Raw genomic sequence first — 21,199 nt, forward strand, 5'->3', positions numbered from 1 at the left:
AAACACCAGTGCGACAAGCCTGACGTCAAACCCCCCACTGCACAGCCGTGATCACTCGTCCAATGTAGCTGTCAGCAAAAAAAAGATAAGGCGGCGTGTGTGCGGATAGCTGCAATGACCTAATTACACTAAAGCCACCGTACCGCGCAAAGATTGCACACAAGCGTTACCGAGGTGCGATTCAAAGAACTGCTACTAGTGAAGAAACACTGCCACGTGGCAACTCCTGTGACACAGTTGGATGACAAGCTTATGATGAGAGGCTCAGAATCAAGCAATGCATTACAAGTGCTAAATACAATGGTACAAAGAAATTTGTGCTGGTGATCCACTAAGCTTTTTAAAGCTTGAAGCTATGCAAAAAGACCTGATGAAATCATTACGTAACCCGTCAAAATGTGCAGGTTGTGGCTATTGACAGCTACATGAACACTTTATGATGTAACGACACGCATAAACTGACATTATGAAACGCACAAATCAAGGAGACCTAAAACAGATGAATGCAGGTTTCTCGCTTTTAACACCCTTTTACATTCTTCCAATGCTTGGTGAATAATAATGAATCACTGATGCTCACATAATAACAATAAAGAAAACAAAAGTGTCGCATGTATTTTCACATCTGCAAATCCTCTTATACAGTTGGTAACGCAGCCACGCATAAAATTTCTGCTAGGTTTCAAGTTTCTGTGAGATCAAAAGGGATTTCATCTTGAAACATCACCGGAGGTACGCGAGGCAGCAAGCACAGCTAAGGATTTTGGCTATGTTATGGCCAAATGATGAGGCTCGATATGCACACATTTTTGCACACAAGTTCTACTGCATTTCTTAATCTGCTACTGAACAAAAGATAGGGCAAGACTACAATGTCATCTATTGCTACTGCCACAGGTTTTTTACTACCTTAGTATAAGTTTTGACTACATAAGATCATCGACAAAATGACAGGAAAGTTATGACACTACAGCTTAAAAACACCTCTGTACACAGACAGCCAGAACTTCAGAAGCTATTAACGATGTTATGAATTTGACGCAGTGTGACAGAATGAATGTTTGCCCGGCTCTAAAATTACACAATGCAAATGGAGTTCCAATTGTTCTAAAGCTTTTTTAAGGTCTTTTGAAGCAATGGCGTTAAAGAGCTAGTTTCCCAGAAATTCCCGGGTTTGTGTGATTAAGAACGAAAAGCCGTAAATGTTCAAGAGCAATAATTCTAGATGCAATAAACACATAAAAAGCTTCAGTGCGAGTAGGAATCGAATCCAGGACATCTGCATGGCCAACAGCTGCTCTACCACAGAGCCACATCGCTGCTTGGAACTTCTTCAGGAATACACCCAATGCGAATGTCCCGTCTTGCAAAGAGACGTCTTAGCGCAAGCAACGTTCAGTGGCAGGAAGGTGAAAAGACATCTGAATTTTACAGAGCGACTTTAAGGCATACGCATGTATGAAGCAGTCTTGACATATTTATTCATCATCAGCAGCAAAAGCATACTCAATGTGACCAGCCGCACAGTTTAGCGAAGTGCATTACGGTAACATAGTGGAGACTCACAAAGGGAAGAATTATGGCGTATTGGGCACTTCCGTACAGTACATTAAGTCGGCATTCTGAGGTAGTTTAAGATAGCCAATGCTACTCATACATGCATTTCTTTTCTAGCTCCACCCTTGAGGTGTCCACGAAGAAGTGAGGAGAGGTTACAGATTGAGAATGCCATGCAAACGGCGCCCAATTATGCTATCGCATTTCACTCTTGAACTTGTGTCATCAGTCTTTTAAAGAACCTCCAAGGCCTTGAAAATCGCTTTTACATTCACGGTTTTTCCCCCCTGGTTCTGCTTGCGACAGTCAATATTTGCATGTGCGTTCAACACGACCAACTCGTAAATGTCAAGGATGTAACTCGTAAATGTCAAGGATGTATATTCACATTCACAGTATACCCACACATCCGCAGGCACCGCCGCGGTGGTCTAGTGGCTAAGGTACTCGGCTGCTGACCCGCAGGTCGCGGGATCGAATCCCGGCTACGGCGGCTGCATTTCCGAAAGAGGCGGAAATGTTGTAGGCCCGTGTGCTCAGATTTGGGTGCATGTTAAAGAGCCCTAGGTGGTCGAAATTTCCGGAGCCCTCCACTATGGCACCTCTCATAATCATATGGTGGTTTTGGGACGTTAAACCCCACAAATCAAGCAATCACACATCGGCAGACGCTAGTGCCAGCATTTCCTTGGCGAGCATTGTACGAAATGGAGCGTGAACTGCCTGCGTTAGGCCTTCAGAGATATCTCTTAAAACTGTCCATGAACCTTTCACGCCATATCAGTAGACTGCATTTTGACAGGCTTTGAAGAATACTTCCTACATCAAACAGCATGCCTGTTTGCATTACAAGTGATGCCACTTTCTGTCAGTACCCAACCGCCACACGTCGACATGTTTGGTGAACTCTGAATCTCGCATTGACAGCTTCGCCATTTTTTAAAACATTCTTAACTCTAAAGCGCACATACTTCAGCACCTGATAAAAAACAAGAGAAGCAAGGTCTTCCGACAAATATTCACTTTTGCTAAAACAGACCAACTGTTACAAAATGAACACCTAAGCACAACCTACCAGTTGACAGACAAATCACCTGTCAACTGGCTGGCATTTATTTTTTTTTTTTTTTATTCTCCCCATAGTTCGCTCTTCGTTCAAGGCTACCTGCCAACTACTACCGCAGGCACAAACTTTCTGCACCAGGCTCGATAGAAAAAAAAAAGCCCTGCAAAAGAATGCAGGAAGCAAGGCAGCTCGTACTTTTCCGAAATGATGCTAACGTTGTGGTAACAAGAGAAGTATAGATGTACAGATATATATGACATAACATACGTTGTTTGTAGGACATGTGTCTACTATCTTCAATGGACAAATATAGCAGCTCCATAGTGAAGATTCAGCGAAGGTTCGATTCAAGACATCAATGATAGAGTGACTAGAACACATTTAGTTAGCCGAATGTTTGATCCTATCGTCGTGTTCTGGTGAGTATTGTGAAACTCGCAGAACTATGAAAGAAAGAAGCCAGGTTTTTTAAAATGTGAAGTACTGGCATTAAGCTTTCGGCATCCGAGTGCCTACCAAACGAACCAATGTCTCAGCATCAAGTGTTCCTTCGCAGCGAAGGTCTTGAAACTTGAACTTGCTCGTTTAAAACTAAAAAGAACGCATACCAGATGGATTTGACTACACACTCGCTGCATTCCAAGAAATTCTCAACAACTCAGTGATACTTCACACAAACGAAACTATCTCTCAAGACATTCAAACTAATAAGAATAATATCAGATTTTACGTGCCAGAACCCCAATATGAAAGTATAAGGCATGCTGCAGAGAAAGACTGAAATTTCAATTACTTGCTGCTTTGCGATCTTTAATGTGCACACACATTGCACAATGCACCGGCCCCTCGCATTTCCTCTCCATTGAGGTGCAACCCCCATGGCTGGGTTCGATCCCGTGACATACGTGTTAGCAGCCGAGTGCCATAATCCCTATAACACCGCCACTGACTGTTTCAAGGCATCACTAGCAGCCGCTACACTAGTAGCAACAAAAAAATGGCTAATTTTTTCACGCCAAGCCGGAGATCCACAACTGCGGCTTGCGACTATTGTCTCCAGCCGTATTCCTGAAAAGCCAAAAAAAACAAAACACTACCTGCAGCTGTTTTTTCGGACGAGTCTACCTAGCACAGAGCAGACCTTCGGGTAAGGGGATTTAAACAATGAAAATTTTTCTTTCTCTTCCCAGTTCCAGCTGAAACCTGGGCATGTCGTTGCTTTAGTGACGTGTTGTAACAGTATTTTTTTATAGTCTATGAAAAAGCACAACCAGCTGTGAGAGCATGCCAACAGCACCATAAAACGTGATGGTGCATATCTTCACACGCATGTCAAGTCATGCTTATGTAAGCCACATTTCATGCAGGTTAACATTATTGCCGAAAGCAGAGACGAAGCAGCAAAGGAACTGCTAGAAGCATTTCCCATAGGAAGGAACGGGTCTGTGTCCATCACAGACCCGTTCACAGAAGGGGCAGTACATACAGTACATCACAGAACGGGCAGTACATAAATGTCTAATCTTCGTTCCTTCGACCCAGTTTGGCTTCCCATAGCCTGCAGCAACTTAATCACTAGACGAAGTTGAGCAGTTCCACGGTTCATTTGGCCCTTTAAGGTTTCACCAATTAAAATCAGGTCACAAGGTTCGCGCGAAGCTGCTTTTCCATTTTCATTCACAAAAAGAAAAGGCCACAAGATAAACAGAGCCCTGACAGTTGGAGGCCATGAGCATGAAGAAAATATGCATATCTTTATACTAACTACCTTTCCCATGGTGACTCAACAATTGAAGCACCTCAATTCTCTTCCTCAAACAAACATTATAGGAAACAATGATCAAATATACCCATAGTGAAGCATCAAGTCGCCAGAACTGACACAGTAGGTGAAGTCAAGCTAGTGTTCGTGCAAAAGATGTCGGTACCTCCTTCGGTTGTAATGGAGTATAGGGACAGTGGCAACCACTTTCCTCTGACTTTTTTTTACCTTTGCAGGCGGTCGATGCCAGACGCGGCTGGCGAAGTAGGGAGCCAAGTGGGGCACTTCGCGGGCCGTAACTCCTGGACTTGAATTCAATCATAAAGAAAAACAAAACCAGACAACTGCTCGCTCTAAAGATGTCGAGGGTGCGAGTCCGTAAGTGTGGACGGAGAAGAGGGCTGGCACGCGTTTCAACGACGTCGGATCGGCGTCCTCAGCGCGACGCTATCGTTCCCGAACGAGGAACCCATCACAACCGAAGTTTAGCGGCACGGCGGAACTTTTCGTTGCGCGCAACACACGCGCACAAATCGGCAAATGTTGTCCCCGGACTTTCTGCCGATACAGCGTTGGTTCGAAGTTTCGGCACCGACGTTCAACGCCTAGACGTCAAACTTGCTGGCTTTATCTCCCAAGTACAGTACATGAGCGTCCAACGCACTTTTTCGGGTACGGCGTAGCGCCTTTTGCTAAGACCGTTTTGGTGCGTCGAGCGTAGGAGGGGTTTTTTTTTTCTTTTTTTTTTTCATTTCGCGACGTGGGCAGACCGTTGGCGTTGTAGCTAAGCCACTCCTCTCCGAAACGCAATTGCCGAGAGGCAAATCGCGTTTGTAGGCGAAACACGGCAAAAATGAAAAAAAAAACGACAGAGCAAGAGGCGCGTTCGAAACATCGGCAACTCGTGCTTCACAAGTGCCCAAACATCGCACCGAAACCAGCTGTCACGAACGCCTTTTCCCAATCAGACTGCATTTCGAAGCCTTCGCAGAGAATCCGGAGCCCCGTACGGTGGGTATCAATGTTTTGTTTTCTTTTGAGCACGCTGACCAGACGTCCAAAGCAACGCATGCCCAAGGACGGGTCGGCAATGTCAACGGTGTAGTTCCAGTAGCAGACGAACAAAAAAAATAAAAAAAGAAAGCATACCGGTTGGCCCGGTATCGAGTGATTGGAAGGAAGCGCGTAGTTATGCATTCCCCCGGCACCAATAATCGTTTAATAAGCCTACGCCACTCCAACCAGCTTCACTATCAATATATCACCCAAGTCCGATCAATGCATCTGATCGATGCCAGAGCGTAGCTTTGACACCGGAAGCCACCACCAGCAAGAAAATGCGGGGGAGGATTAGAATTAACCTTTCGCCTTTTCTTTCCTACATTTTTTTTTTTATTCTGCGACTCCACCAAAATATATTGCAGGTCTCCTGCAGTCCACAACGGCGCGCTGTCTGCTTCGCGTTCTTTCATTCGAGTTGAACGTAAAGTTATTCCGACAGTTCCGCAAATGTGTGTACACCGGCACTTCCTATGCGGATGGGGGGGGCTTGACTTTAGGTTTAGCGACGGGAACCCACCCCCACCCCCTTCCCTGGGATCAATTCCTAGCTAGCTTGGACATTATGGAAGGTGCTATCATTCGCAAAATCACGGGCGATGCCTGGGGTTGACCCGGGAAAATAGTAGGCGGTGCCCATTCAAAAGGAGAAGAAAACAAAAAGTGAGCACTTGGCAGATTTGGTTGTCTCTGTGGTCGCGACCTTCGCAAAGGCGAAGCGCATTACGTAGGGGTTGGCTCTAGGTATGACTGGCATCTCGCTTCGTCGAGGTGAAAAATGAAGAGGACACGCTATTTCGCGCAGTGTTCGCTCAGGGCGGCTTTGTTTTTGTTCGCTACGCAGCTAACGAAGGCAACGCCGAGGGGCCAAAAAATATAATGAAGTTCTCTTTACCTCGTAACAATGGTAGAGGTTGAAGCTCCACATCGTTGGCGGATCGGTAGCGCGAAGATCCCTGCGATTTGCGTTGTTTGCGCTTGAGCGATCCCTTCTTGAAGGGGTCGATCTTGTCGACAAACGTCGCCGAAGATGACACCGGGTGTGATCCAGAGTGAGCCGACATGTCGCCCGGTCTGCCGTTTTTTCTTGTTTCCTAATCGCCGTGCGCGCACTGTTGCGATGTCGTGGTGGTGGTTGGTGTTACGAAAAACGAAGAACAGCACTTGGAAATCTTTCTGCAGGCTCGTCGGCAGCCTAGGGCGCCGTGCGCCGCTCGTGCGTACCGGCGACTCCTTGGCTCGACGGGAACCTCGGGCACCCGCGTCGTGGTCTCGGCGTCCTCAGTGCGACGTCCAAGGCGTGCCGACGGCACCTCCGGGTGCGAACTTGGGATCCATGCCCCCTGCGTGGGATCCGACGGGGGTTCCCTTCTCGTTCACGATAAACAAGCGACGGTGGAGGGCTTTTTTTTTTCTTTTTTTAGGCCTAAGCGGCGTCGATCATCTCCGGACTCTTAGGCCTAACATCGCCGCCGCTGCTGCATCGGTGGTGGTGCTGTCGGTAGAGCTTCATCCATACGTAAAATATCCACCGGGACCGCGGGGTTTCGGCGCTTTTCACAGTCGTGCCTCCTACATGACGGCCGAAGCTCTCGCCAACGTGCACATGAGAGCGAACGGTTTGGAAACAAACCCCCCTTCGAAGTATCACATACACTTTCACCCGGACCGAGCTTCAGAGCAGACCACTGAGGATTTTTTTTTTTTTTTTACACATAAACGCGTTCGGCAATTTCCGGAAGGCGCTCGGCTGTTCGGCTCGGTGTTACGCGTACTTCGGAAACGTTCGGCTTGGCCCGGCTCAAGTGCCCACTTATCCCGTATCAATCTGTGGAGGGCGCTGCCAATAGGTTACATTTATTTACCATAAACACAAAGTCCTGACACAATTTGAAGTAACATAATTAGCACCTCATACTACACAATTTTGCGAAAATTTTATTAGTAGTAAAGGTGTTTTTGTTTGTTTCATTTTTATTTTTAGATGTAGTGCGAAACGAGCACTTTGCCGAATTAGTTTCACAGTTTATTTTTAATTGGTTTAGTGATATTTTGGTTTGCTTAGCCGCTGGTGTAGCTTCGCGTACGGGTGCCCTGGAACACCATTAGCGACTGGTTTGGTTCCCTATCAATCTGTCAGGCTGCGAAAGTAAAACTGCATGGCAAAACTGTGCGCCCGTTTTGGCGAGGTAATCAAAACATGGGCGACGTCTCGACGCAGACATGCCTCTCGCCGCGCGTTTGGAAAATGATCTGCGAGACGGGAGTGTCGGAAAATACCGAAGACATTCTTACGAAGACCCTTACCATTGACACGGTGCGGCTGAAGGGCGTGCTAGACTCTTGCGAAGGTGCCCGGATGCTTTCGTTGCCTTTGTGGTGTGTCTGTTACGACAGTACTGGCGACGAAAATCTTGACATGATCCGCGTGTGTTGGTCGCCTAACCAGTCCGTTTAGACGGATGCGCGCTTGATGAGAGCTCATGTTATCGTTATCACCCTGTTCCCTTGCCGTTCTTTTTGTGTGCCTGCAACGTGCTCTACAAACAAATGAGGCCAGTATTCACAAACCGAGCATGCGCTTATCTGTCGCCCTGATTACTGTTTCGTGTGCCCTTAAGCGTTAAGGGTACTGACGACACGGAAAACGAGAGATGTTTGTGATCAAACAAACCGCCAATCGTTACGCGATGTGTCACGTGGGAGATCGCCAGCGCACGTGGTTGCACGTCATGGAAATAGTTTGGGCATGACCTCCGAGATCGCCCGCCGGCGGGTTTTAAAAGCCTGTCGGTGCGCTATCTCGGAGGTCATGCCGTGGGAAAAGTCAACTTTATTTCCACCCGGTGTCGCTGCTGTGATGCTGCGCCATCTTGGTGCTCAAAGCGCACCCTAGACCCTAGTTTGCCACCAGGACGCGGGTTCGATTGCCTACGCCGGCAGCTGCATTTAGATGCAAGTGAAATGCGAGAGCTCCCATGGAATTGTATATAAATAAAGGTCAACGTATTTGAATGCAAGTTTACCCAATGAGGTCACTATTTTTCTGGAGTCCGCTCACAATAGGTTTACCTCGATCATATTGCATGTAAAACTACAGGATTAAGGTTTCTTTGTACTACCAGAAGTCACATTGTGCTGTTCTAATGAATGACAAAAAAGTGCCGTCATAAAACTTCGAAATTTATTATAGTGTGCGAAACTCAATGTAATTAAATAGTACCATATTGTTCGGCAGACACTGTGAATTCGTTTTGAATACTAGTACTCAAAATTAATTCATGTCTATCCAGTATTGAGGTACCTTGTTATTATGGTACTTTCACAATGTCTTCCAATAATAAAGTACTGTGTAAAATGCTAAAAATTAATACCTGTGGCAGCTATTACAGGTAATAGAATTTCACTCTATAATTTCACTCGCAATCAAATGCGGTCGCCGTTGCCCAAATTTCATCCCGTGTACTTTGGGTCAGCAATCGAGCACCGCAAGGGCAGGTGCTGCCATAGGTAAATTATAATTACTATCAATTAGCTCCATTTAAATAATGAGCAGTGTGTGTCACAATGTACTCGCTTGCCTGCACTTCTTGTGTTTTCTTTTTCGTATGCTATGACCAAAGCGATGAAATCGATGGCATTTTTTTCTCCAGTTTCGCGCTTAACCACCCGTCATTGACAGATTTACAAAGCCACGCTTGCAAAACAGCATACATTTAATTCAAAGACCACACTGAGGCTGACGATATTCAATTCGTTGTTAAAAACTTCAGATGCCCTTAGTACGTCTCATTCCTGTCTGACCAATCTTTTTGCATTCCAACGGAGACAGCTTTTCTTTGTTAGTTAGTTGTTCTTGTACTACTAAGAGTCATTTTTCTACCATCTTACACGCTGGAATGAACACGGCGAATGTGCCGTACGTTTTCTAGTTGCGGAACGCCACGAGACATGGCATTCGAGAGCATTGGAGGTTCTGTCGCCATCGATCCATCACATCAGAACAGCCTACATGGCACTGTCCAAGGAAGAATTTCGGGACAAGGCTGTAAGATTTTCCTTGTGGACAGATTCAGAGAAGGTACGGAGCACTGCATTTGATCAATGAACACATTGCCTTTGCCTAGAAGAATTGTAATACACTCAACATATAATATAACGAACCCGTATACGATGAAGTAAGTGAAGAATAGTCGTGCAATAGAGAGAGTCAATAATACACCTTTATAACTAATTTTTGGTTATAACGAACTTAATTTTGTGGAAGGTGCACCTTGTCATTCACTCAAACCTCTTTATAACAAAGTTGCATCCCACAAGAAAACAAGTTTGCTATATCTGAAAATTCCTTTTAAAGGTTTATTTCCAACGCTACATCTACTGCAAGACTATTTTTCATTTACTTTGTTATAACGAATGTTTTGTGACATGTGGGTTTATTTTAGTGAGGTTTGACTGTACCACTTTTAGATGGTATTCGTAAACTGTATATTAAAGTGGCATATTATAGCACTTTAGCACATTGTGATCATTTTCAGACCTCTTTTTCTTCAATCTTGAAGGGGCACTGAAGTGAGACAATAAATTATTTTGGAGTAAACTTATACATTCTGAAAGCTCTGTTCTCATTAATCTCCCACTGAACTTTCCAGTTGGAACGTCATAGATATCGAAATGTATTTTTGAACTTTAGCCTGATTGGCTCAACAAAGAAGCGTGGCGGTTTTGGCTAGTTGGTACGTCATGACGTTTGTTGTAGTGCAAGCTGAGAACGACAACAAAGGGGCAAGAAGACGAGCACTAAAGTGTCTACTTGTCTGGCGCTCGTTTTCTTGTCCCTTTGTTGTCGGTCTGAGGTCACACGCTATAACAAACGTCATGGCTCAACAAAATTTTCTGAAACTTGGCATTTCACAGCTCTGGCTACATCAAAAGACAATCTACTTCATTTTTATCGGGAACTATGCAGCGCCTAGTAAACGTCAAAATGTACGAGATCACAGAGACTGGCGTGGGAACTGTCAGGTGGCTTCACGACCCGCATCTTTATGTTGCATGTTTTACCACTTACCCAGCGTCCTCTTGCAGTGGTCCTGGTGTCCTTGGTATCGGGAAAGAGTAATTTACTACGAGAAAATCATTTCTCGCTTTGGTGTCCCTTTAAGAAGGCATCAAAGTCAAGTCTGTTGCATGTAGCCACAGCTTTGGAGTTGGCCCCACACGTGAAATTCTTCAAAGTTTCTGTTTAACAGAGTTGTTTTAAACAGTGCTTATAAGTGTAGTTGAGTATGAATATTTACGATCCACACAAGCTCACACATTCCGCTGATAAGGAGCTGCTCAACATTTGTCATGATGAGGAATTTCGAACTTGAGGACGCAAGTTCAGGCTGAAATTTTGAGACAACAAGGAACTTCGAATAAAAGTGGAACGACTGCATGACGAGCGATAAAACGAAAATGACAGTCATGATAAGACACGGGAAGACAGAAGCGTGGATGGTTGAACAAACAGATATATCTGATCGTTCATTTGTTGTTAAGAAGAGGAAGTGGAGTTAGACTGGTTAGGTGGGTACGATAACTAAAAGCCTGTTAAAGTGATAAACATAACTAGGACTGTTCAGTGCCTCTGTGCCTCCCACATTTCTAAAGCATTACATTTTGTTTGTTTATGTATTTTATATATGCACACATGTGCACACATTAGGTGTGTGTCATCACCCATTCTTGAAAGGTTATAACCTTGGTTAACGGAATGGTTGCCAATTTGATTGAAATGCTTTTGAGCATGGGAGGCTGTTAAGTTTTTTGACAAGATTAAAAAGTTAGTAAATATAAGATAAGGTTCGATGGCTGAAGATTGGTGTGATTCAGAAAAGTGTATTGTTCTTCAGTGGGCATGAAAGACTCTGGTGAGGATGATCAAATCTGTTCTTTTTTTTACTGTTGTTGACACTACGCCCAAGGAGGAGGAGGAGAATTGAAAGAGGAAGATCAGCGAGGTTAGCCGAAATTTTATTATAACAAAACCACCTCTGCCACGAAAATATTTCGTTATATTCGAGAATTCGTTATAAACGATTATTTGTAACGCAGTACCTATGGCAAAGCTTTTGGTCGCTTACTTTGGTATAACTGATAAAAAGTTCTATCGGAATTCGTTATATCTTGGTTTAAGTGCACATAAATTGCGCCTCATGCTGAGGTATTGTAATTACATGTTCTTTTGCTAGACACAATATTGCCGCGCGCTTGAGCTGCCAGCGCAAAAGAGGCAGACGAAGTGGCAGTTCCCCTCGTGCCATTTGTTCTGTTTTTGGCTGCGCTGAGCCGACCGCTCTTCGGACTTTTGTGAGGACGCCTTAAAAACGTCTCCTGTCTCTTTAACGTGACATTTTAATGGTGGAGGTGCGGGGTAACCTCCCCTATGCAACAGACTCCTTCTAGCAGCCGGAACGTGACCCAAAACCCAGAGCTTACGCCGGTACACCGTTTCAGTCGGAGGATTCGAGGACTGTCCCCCGAGTTTGTGCCTCACAGTACAAGTACGTCGACTGGTATGGAGAATACTGTTGCTGTCACCGCTTCCCCTACCGCTGGAGCCGCCGCTGCTCCAACCGCTGCACCCGCAGCTGCACCCACTCATTACACGCTACAAAAACCACGTGTTCCGAGTCCCTTTCGTGGTGGCCTCTATGAAGATGTGGAAGATTGGCTGGCTGAGTACGAGTACGTAGCGGATTTCAACGGGTGGGACGAAGTAGCGAAGCTCAAGAATGTGTACTTTAGTCTTCTGGATGGTGCTCGCACATGGTTCCAGAACCGCAAGGGCCTCCTAACGTCGTGGCATGAGTTCTGTCACAGGCTCCGCGAAACGTACTCGAGTCTCGATCGTCGAGAGCGCGCTGAAAGGGCCCTCCAGTCCCGCATGCAGATGCCTAATGAAGGTGTGGCTACATACGTGGAGGATATGGTTCATCTGTTCACTCGCGCCGATCCAACCATGCCGGAAGACAAGAAGCTGCGACACTTGATGCGAGGTGTGAAAGAGCAGCTCTTCGCTGGACTCATTCGTAGTCCGCCTAGAACGGTCGCGGAGTTCCTCACTGAAGCCGTCGCCATGGAAAAGGCGCTGCAGCAGCGGAACCAGTACGATCGGCAAGTGAATGCTACCTATACCACCGGGCTAGGCTCGTTCCCGACCGACGTGGGAGCGCTTCGCGAGCTGATACGTTCGGTTGTTCGCGACGAGCTACAACAGCTGCAACAGCTGAACCAGGCGCAGCAGCAGCCTTCCACGAATTGCATCGCCACCATCATACGTGACGAAGTTCAGCATGCGCTCGGCACACCTCGCCGCGAGACACCAACGCAGGTTGCTGCACCACTTCAGGCGTTCGCAACTTCAAGTGAACCTCTAGGGGTGACCTACGCAGACGTATTGAGACGCACCGTTCCGTCGTCCACGACACCATCCCCAGTGAGTGGTTTCCAGCGCACCACTTATACCGACACGTTCGAACACAACGCACCTGCACCAGTCCCACTACCAGCCGCAACCCCGTACGCCACACTGCAGTCCGCACAGGTGGTCCCTTATTTTGCAGACACTCGACCCGTCATGCGTAAATCCGACATATGGCGCATGCCCGACCGACGACCGCTTTGCTACCACTGCGGTGAAGCGGGTCACCTCTACCGAGACTGCCAGTACCGCCGACTTGGGCTGCAGGGTTTTCCTGCCAATTCACCCCGCCCCCGGTTTGGACAGAGACCACCAGAAATTGAAGATTTTATCGCTCGGCAGAACGTCCCACTCAGGCGTCAGTCGCGCTCACCGTCACCGCGGTCGTCATCTTATTCAGGCAACGGAAATCGAAGGCCGCAAGGACGGTCTCCGAGCCCTCGCCTGGAAAACTAACGCCAGCGACCTTTCGAGGCGAGGCCGCTGATTCTCGACGTGATGAAGACCTCGCCCTCCAATCGACGCGACATCGGACCAACGGAAATTCGACTACGCCGGCGCCTGTATCCCAGCTGAGCGACTTTTCAATGGACATACCTGTGCTGCTCGACGGTCGCAATTTAACTGCCTTAATAGACACTGGTGCTGACTACTCGATTATTAGCGGACAATTGGCACGTACCTTGAAGAAAGTGATAATGCCTTGGACAGGATCGCATGTACGTACAGCTGGCGGACATGTTGTAACGCCGGTTGGTTTGTGCACGTCCAGGCTACAAATACGAGGCTGCACGTTTTTGGTCAGCTCCATCGTGCTACGTGACTGCTCCCGCGAATTAATTCTCGGCCTCGATTTTCTTCGGGAATATGGCGCCGTAATCGACCTACGGCGACGCTGCATTTCCTTTTCGACAGTCAACGCTACGTCAAGGGACTCCAACCGCCGTACAACCGCCCTCCGTGTTTCCGACGACAGTGTCACAATACCACCTCGTGCAAGTATCCTAATTCAGGTGACTTCCGAAGGAACCAGTGACGGTGAAACAGTGGCAGAGTGCAACGTCTCCCTGCTGCTGGCGCTTGGAATTTCTGTGGCACGAGGCATCATTGACATTCGGAACGGTACAGCCGAGGTCATGATTACAAATTTCACCAATGAGCATCGTCACCTTTTCCGGGGCACTGCGGTCGCTTACGCTGAAGCCTTGGAGGACGTCATTGAGTGTTTTGCCTGTGAAGACAGTAGCCGCAATGGACAAACCGTAATAGATGTTGACATGAACAGTGCACTGCCAGAAGAGAACCAGAGGGCCTTGCGAGAGCTATTGTTTGAATTCAGGGCGTGCTTTGCTCAGTCGTCTAAAGTGAGTCAGACGCCAATTACACAGCACAGGATAATCACTTACGACGACGCAAGACCTATTCACCAACAGCCATACCGCGTCTCGCCGACAGAACGCGCAGCTATCAAGCAGCAAGTGAAAGAAATGATCGACGACGGCGTTATCCAGCCTTCGAACAGTCCCTGGTCCTCACCGGTCGTTCTGGTTAAGAAGAAGGACGGTACGCTTCACTTCTGTGTAGATTACAGAAAGCTCAACAACGTCACAAAAAAGGATGTTTATCCGCTGCCGCGTATTGATGACTCGCTTGACCGACTACGACGAGCGAAGTATTTTTCTTCCCTGGATTTAAAGAGTGGCTACTGGCAAATTGAGGTTGATGAGCGCGACCGCGAAAAAACCGCCTTTGTCACGCCGGATGGCCTCTACGAATTTCGGGTGCTACCGTTCGGACTCTGCTCTGCGCCAGCTACCTTCCAACGCATGATGGACACTGTGTTGACTGACTTAAAATGGCAAAGCTGCCTTGTGTACTTGGATGATGTGGTCGTGTTTTCAACCAGCTTCTCCGAACATCTGAAGCGACTACGACAAGTACTTGAGGCGATTCGGACGGCTAACCTTACGTTAAAGCCGCAAAAATGCCATTTCGGTTACGAAGAACTAAAGTTCCTTGGACATGTCGTAAGTGCAGAAGGCGTCCGTCCTGACCCTGAGAAAACCGCCGCTGTCGCAGCCTTCCCGACTCCTGCCGATAAGAAAAGTGTGCGGCGGTTTCTTGGTCTATGCGCGTACTACCGGCGCTTTATAGGCAATTTTTCGAAAATTGCCGAACCATTAACTAGACTCACTAGAGACGATACGCCGTTCGTTTGGAGTGCTGAACAAGAATCAGCATTCACAGAGCTTCGGCTTCGCCTGGCATCACCACCTGTTCTTGGACATTTCGACGAGGAAGCCGAAACAGAAATTCATACCGACGCCAGTAACGTCGGTCTGGGCGCGGTACTCGTCCAACGGCAGGAGGGAATTGAAAAGGTCATCGCCTACGCAAGCCGAACCCTAACACGCCCGGAGTCAAACTACAGTACCACGGAGAAGGAGTGCCTTGCTGTCGTGTGGGCAATTGCTAAGTTTCGACCTTACCTTTACGGCCGTCCATTCAGAGTAGTGACGGATCATCACTCGCTGTGCTGGCTTACGAACCTCAGAGACCCCTCCGGACGACTGGCAAGGTGGAGCCTACGTCTGCAGGAGTACGACGTCACTATCGTGTACAAGTCCGGTCGTGCACACGAAGATGCGGACACGTTGTCACGCGCGCCAGTTGAGCCTGCCGCTCAGAGCTTCGAAGAGGACTGCCCTTTCCTTGGCTCCGTAAGCGTAACAGACTTGGCTTTACGGCAGCGAGCAGATGCTCAATTGCGACCTATCATTGAACATCTAGAGGGCCGCAACGTATCACTGCCCCAGCATATAACTCGCGGATTGTCATCCTTCTGCTTACGACAGGGCGTGTTGTACAAGAAGAACGCAGCCGCCAGCAACAAAACTTACCTGTTGGTCGTCCCCGCAGAGCTGCGTGAGGAAATTCTATTTGCCTGCCACAACGAGCCTCCATCGGGCCATCTGGGCATCACCCGAACCATCGCTAGGGTACGAAAGTCTTACTACTGGCCGAAACTTGCCGCTTGCGTTAAACAGTACGTTCAAGCCTGCCGCGAATGCCAGCGCCGAAAATCCCCATCTGTTAAGCCTGCGGGATTACTTCACCCTATCGAGCCACCCAGAACACCCTTCGATCAAGTCGGCATGGACCTCCTGGGTCCGTTTCCCTTGTCATCTTCCGGCAACAAGTGGATAATCGTCGCTACAGATTATCTAACCCGCTATGCTGAAACTAAGGCGCTTCCTAAAAGCACGGCTTGTGAAGTTGCTCAGTTTTTCATCGAGAGAATTGTATTACGCCACGGTGCTCCATCCTGTGTCATCACAGACCGAGGAACAGCGTTTACAGCAAGGCTCCTTGAACAAGTTTTTCAGTTAAGTTACTCCACGCATCGCAAGACAACAGCGTATCACCCTCAGACAAATGGACTGACCGAGCGGCTTAACAAAACGATGACTGATATGCTGTCTATGTACATAGACGTACAGCACAAGACGTGGGATGAAATACTGCCTTACGTAACATTCGCGTATAATACCGCTACGCAAGAGACCACACGATTCACTCCGTTTCGTCTTCTATACGGTCGGGACGTTCAGACGATGTTGGACGCAATGCTCCCATGCGACATTGACAACATCGAGAATCTCGACGAAGATGCTGAGTGTTTCGTGCAACGAGCCGAGGAAGCACGTCAACTAGCCCGCGTAAACATCAAGAAACAACAAGGCGTCGATGCACAGCGCTACAACCGCTGCCACAGACAAGTCGATTATAAACCAGGTGACCAGGTGTTGGTTTGGACCCCTGTGCGCTGCAAAGGTCTCTCTGAGAAGCTTCTCAGTCGGTATTTTGGCCCGTACAAAGTGCTACGACAAGTGAGCGACGTCAATTACGAAGTCCTTCCGGACGGAAGCCAACCACCCCGACGCCGACAGCTACGACCCGAGATTGTGCACGTGGTGCGGTTAAAACCGTACCACACACTGTGACAATGTTTTTTTTTTTTTTTACGATACACGCTTCGTTTAGCATCGAGGCGATGCTCTTCAGGGAGGAGGGGCAGTGCCGCGCGCTTGAGCTGCCAGCGCAAAAGAGGCAGACGAAGTGGCAGTTCCCCTCGTGCCATTTGTTCTGTTTTTGGCTGCGCTGAGCCGACCGCTCTTCGGACTTTTGTGAGGACGCCTTAAAAACGTCTCCTGTCTCTTTAACGTGACAATATTAATGATAACTAACAGACTACAATGCCAAGGAAAGTATAGGAGATGTTATTAGAATCATAATGTAAATCTAAAGGAAGAAAAGTGCGCGAAAAGATTGGAAAAGATTGGTCAGCTGCCATCTCGTAATAAGACCACGTACTGAGTGACGAAGAATGTTCCACACTCGCCGCCGTGGCAACAGGTGGCTCTGACTGACGCTCCCATGTTTAAATTCTGATATATACCCTACAATGTGGACGGACCGCAACCGTAGCTCAGTGGTAGAGAATCGGCCACGTTATTCAAAGGTCAAAGGTTTTGGTGCTCCCTGTGGCAAGTTACCTTTTCATCCACTTTTCTTTCTTTACACTTATATACAATTACTTCTAATAACTAATACTATATTTTGCGTGCGATTATTGTCTGTTAGTTCTCATTAATATTATGTCTAACAAAACAATGAGCCCTTAAATTTACACTTTGCAATGTTCTTTTGCTGATGCTGCAATGAGCCTGTGTGCGCATTTGACTTCGCAGGAGGTGCAGGACTGCTTTGCGTGGCTGCAGTGCAATGATCCTTGCGGGCCTGTCCTGGCTGTGCTTAGGATAACTGCTATCCTCGAGCGTTCTCTCGGCAATGTACGTGAAAAGGCCACTTTGCTTTGAAATGCAAAGCTTTGTTTGAACAAATAATAGTTGCTGGGGTTTTTACATATGGAAAACAAAAGATTACGATAGATGCCATATTGGACGGGCTTCGTAAATTTTAACCATCTCAGATTCTTTAATGCGCACCGAAATCTAAGTACACGGACCTCTAGCATTTCATCTCTACCGAAATGCGGCCGCTGCGTCTGAGATTCGATCCCGCGACCTTTTGGTCAGCGGTCAAACACCATAATCACTAAACCACTGCAGCGGGCAAGTTTAGTTTTGAGGCGCACGTGAATAAAAAAATAGCTTTTCCAGGCAGCAGCCACTGCATTGGTTGTGATTAGATTCGTCATATGTACAAAAAGAAGTTAAAAACAACAGTTTTTTCAAGACTGGCATTTTTTGTGAATATTTAAAAAATTGTAATATTTAAAAAAGCTGAATTTTACAGCTTCCAAAATAGCTACTGTGCACGCTTGAGCACGTATGTTTTCCTTGTGAACAGACTTCACCGCAAACTACCAGACTAACTACCTTTAGAGCGCAGCTCTTGGGCCCCCGTTCCTGTTGGAGCGGGGGTGCCATCGTTGGTTGCATCAGCGTAACTGATAGAGCGAGCGAGAACGAAAGAGAACAGATTTTCAGTCTGTCGACAGCACAAGCCACCGGCCTCTGACCTCGCTTTCTTCCTCTGCCGCGTTTGCTGGTTCCTAGGCTGGAGCTCGTGCGTCTGCAGGGGCTCGCGTGTGCACTGCGGCTGGATTCGCTTGCTGTAACGGAACCGTCTGCGTTTCGCTTGGTTCGCGACGCCTGCAATGCATAGACCGGCGTGCACAGCACTTGGGTGCTGGAGGTTTTCATGGCAATATGTAGGGAATGTTACATGGCTACAGCAGATAGTCCGAACTTCAGACACTGTTGGTATTGCTCCAACATGAAGCTGCGTTCAGAATTCGCGTCGCGCAGCATTTCAGTCGTCGTTGAATTTTTTCCTTCCACCACTGAACCGTGTCTTCCCTTTCTTTCATTTCTTCCTTTCTGTCTGCATTCAAAGGAATTTGTAATTAAGTATAAGGTTCTTGCACTGTGTTTCGAAAAGCATTCGTACTGCTCTTGCACGTTTGCTGGAATATGAAGGGGTGAACATACGTAGATTTAGAAAGGCAGTCTGGCCAAGAGGTCTTGGAAGAAAACATTCTTGCAGGGAAACAAACTTCCAGATGCTTGCAAAGTGTGCTGCTGGAACTGTTCACTATGTGGCAAAAAAGTCAATCATTAAGTATTGAACAACATAAACGAATAACACGTGATACTGCAATTTAGGAATCTTCACCTATCAAGATGGCTAAATCGGACAAAATCAATGAATACACGAGAACATCAGAAATACATACTACTCATTCGTATTCTCGCAGGTTCTGTTTGAAAAAGGAGTTAAGGTGCCATTTCTTCTGAAGGACATCCTGAATGCACCACAGCTACACGAAGCTTTCGGGCCCGAACTCGTGAGCATTCCAGATTTGTTTAATTTGGCAGCTGGTGTCTGTGATTCCTGTGTAACAGCGGGGCAGTTTAGGGCTGAAGTGATGTGCTTGTAATCTGTTCGTACTTTCTGGCCAATTTAGCCTCCTAATTTCAGCTGCGAGAGTGAATTCTGACTAGAGGGAGAGCAAGTGTCAAGCTAAGGTGGGTGAGGGAGAATCCTTGTGTTGAGAGTTGAGCCTGGTCGAGAAAGGGCAGTGATGTGGAGAGGTTGAAGAGGATTAGAGAGGAGGATAGCAAAGATGAAGCTGTGGTTGGAGCAAAGAAGGTGGCGAGGAGAGGAGTGCATGATTGGCTGAGCGGGTGAAAGGAGTCAGCCTATGGTAGCGTGTGCTCCAGCTCGAATGACAGGAAGGGCAGAAGGAGAGAGGAGGAAGAGCGAGCCGATGCCACCAGCTTCGCCGTTATATCAGCCTTCACAACATCAACTCAGTTGAAGTTACACATAATTTTTCTTTTTCTTCGACTGGCTGTTCTTTGGATATCCATGCAGATGACTCTTTTGCAAGTCATTGTGGGTCCTCCGCAGTCTCTCAATCTGCGCAACGTCACGTGGCACGGATTCGTCAGGCCGGAGGAAGTCGACAGCAGGTAAATGAGGCCATCTTGGTGTGGGAATTTCTTTGGTCTTTGTGGGAGACCGGGGTACCTGTGCAAGAACCGGCCTTCTTTTTCATAATTAAAAAAATATATATAATGGAATGAACGTGAATGATGAACACTCTGCTGTTAGGGAAGGCAATGATGATGATCGGTGGCTGTAGTTCCCGCTGTTAAGGATCGAAGGAAGTTGATAATGACAGCCCACCGCTGCCACCAGTTGAGAAGGGCCTGAAGTAGGTAGATGGCAGGTACGGCGGGTCTCTTTAGGGTAGCTGGCTTACCGCCGTCGTCCGCATAGTCGATCATCGCCAGTGAGGGGACGCGTTAAGAGAGGTAGAACGAAGGTTTATTTACATTATAGAAGACAAATAGGAACTATACAGGGATCGAGAAGATCCCGCATTATGTACAACAGAGGTTCAGCTCATAATTCCGTACAAGATTCAGCTCACATAATTCAGCAAGATTCAGCCCAAGGTGCACCTCAATTTACAAAGATGCTTCGGCTTTTATAGCCCACCGTCACCGCCGTCAAAAGGAGGCGGTCATCTCTCTTGCCACAAAGCAGGGGACGAAGTATTTGTGGTCCACCCACCAGAAAGGGTGCAGATATTGCACCGCTCGGCTGGGCGAAACGGTCCAATGGTAACAGGAACGCACCACACAAAGACGCACCCTGCCCCGCCTTGAAGGAACCGCAGGGTGAGGAGGTAGAGTCCGGAGAGGGAAAGTTGAGCTCCTCCGGGGAGATGGCCGCTAACCCGAACGTCAGCAGCGGTCCATGCTGCTTTCAGCTTCAGGCAGTCCAAACGCTCGACTCCGATGAACGGCTTCTTCGGCGTGTTCCCACGCTTCCGGGCTGTCGGTGCATTGAGATGGCCTCGCGTAGATGACAAAAGCCCAGTCAGGAGGTTGTCTTAATGAGACCAGCCACAGTGGCGCCGTTCCCCCGCTGTTCGAGCCCGTTCAACAAAAGGCTTGTCTCGCGAAGCTTTCATTGAGACCCGACTGCTTCCTGGAACGTCTACAGGAGAGCGTCTTGTAGACTGGGCACCGATGGGGTTGAAAGCCTCCCTAGTAGACCGGCTTATGCACAATGGTGTCTGCCCAGATGAATTGCCGGCCCAAACGTAACACCGCACGCCAGTAGCCTGACCTGCCTGATAAAGAGCCTTTCACTCAGCGTTTGAACCTTTCTTGACATACAACACGCCTATTTTGATATGAATGATTTTGTTTGCTTCATAGCAAAAGGATATGCATTAAGATGCAGT

At 47.5% G+C, this 21,199-nt stretch overlaps 2 protein-coding genes across 8 annotated transcripts in view; one reads left to right on the forward strand and one right to left on the reverse strand.

The window, feature by feature from the left end:
• LOC119164164 (serine/threonine-protein phosphatase 2A 56 kDa regulatory subunit epsilon isoform) overlaps positions 1-8,040 on the reverse strand; it is a 61,289-nt gene extending 53,249 nt beyond the window's left edge. For 2 of the 4 annotated variants that reach the window (XM_037416284.2, XM_037416283.2), the window contains exon 1: positions 6,340-7,156. In XM_037416284.2, the coding sequence (XP_037272181.1) occupies positions 6,340-6,508 (169 nt within the window). In that variant the 5' untranslated portion in view covers positions 6,509-7,156. Of the gene's footprint in view, positions 1-4,613; positions 5,123-6,339; positions 7,157-7,751 lie in introns of those variants that run through there. The other 2 variants (XM_037416285.2, XM_075871137.1) reach the window with 2 other exon arrangements.
• LOC119165213 (endoplasmic reticulum membrane-associated RNA degradation protein) overlaps positions 5,239-21,199 on the forward strand; it is a 44,529-nt gene continuing 28,568 nt past the window's right edge. For 3 of the 4 annotated variants that reach the window (XM_075871132.1, XM_075871134.1, XM_075871135.1), the window contains exons 1-5: positions 7,495-7,795; positions 9,377-9,525; positions 17,664-17,765; positions 19,196-19,285; positions 19,816-19,913. In XM_075871132.1, the coding sequence (XP_075727247.1) occupies positions 7,645-7,795; positions 9,377-9,525; positions 17,664-17,765; positions 19,196-19,285; positions 19,816-19,913 (590 nt within the window). In that variant the 5' untranslated portion in view covers positions 7,495-7,644. Of the gene's footprint in view, positions 5,397-7,494; positions 7,796-9,376; positions 9,526-17,663; positions 17,766-19,195; positions 19,286-19,815; positions 19,914-21,199 lie in introns of those variants that run through there. The other variant, XM_075871133.1, reaches the window with a different exon arrangement.

Source organism: Rhipicephalus microplus, chromosome 8 (genome assembly GCF_043290135.1).
Source record: "Rhipicephalus microplus isolate Deutch F79 chromosome 8, USDA_Rmic, whole genome shotgun sequence".
NCBI classification, from domain to species: Eukaryota; Metazoa; Arthropoda; class Arachnida; order Ixodida; family Ixodidae; genus Rhipicephalus; species Rhipicephalus microplus.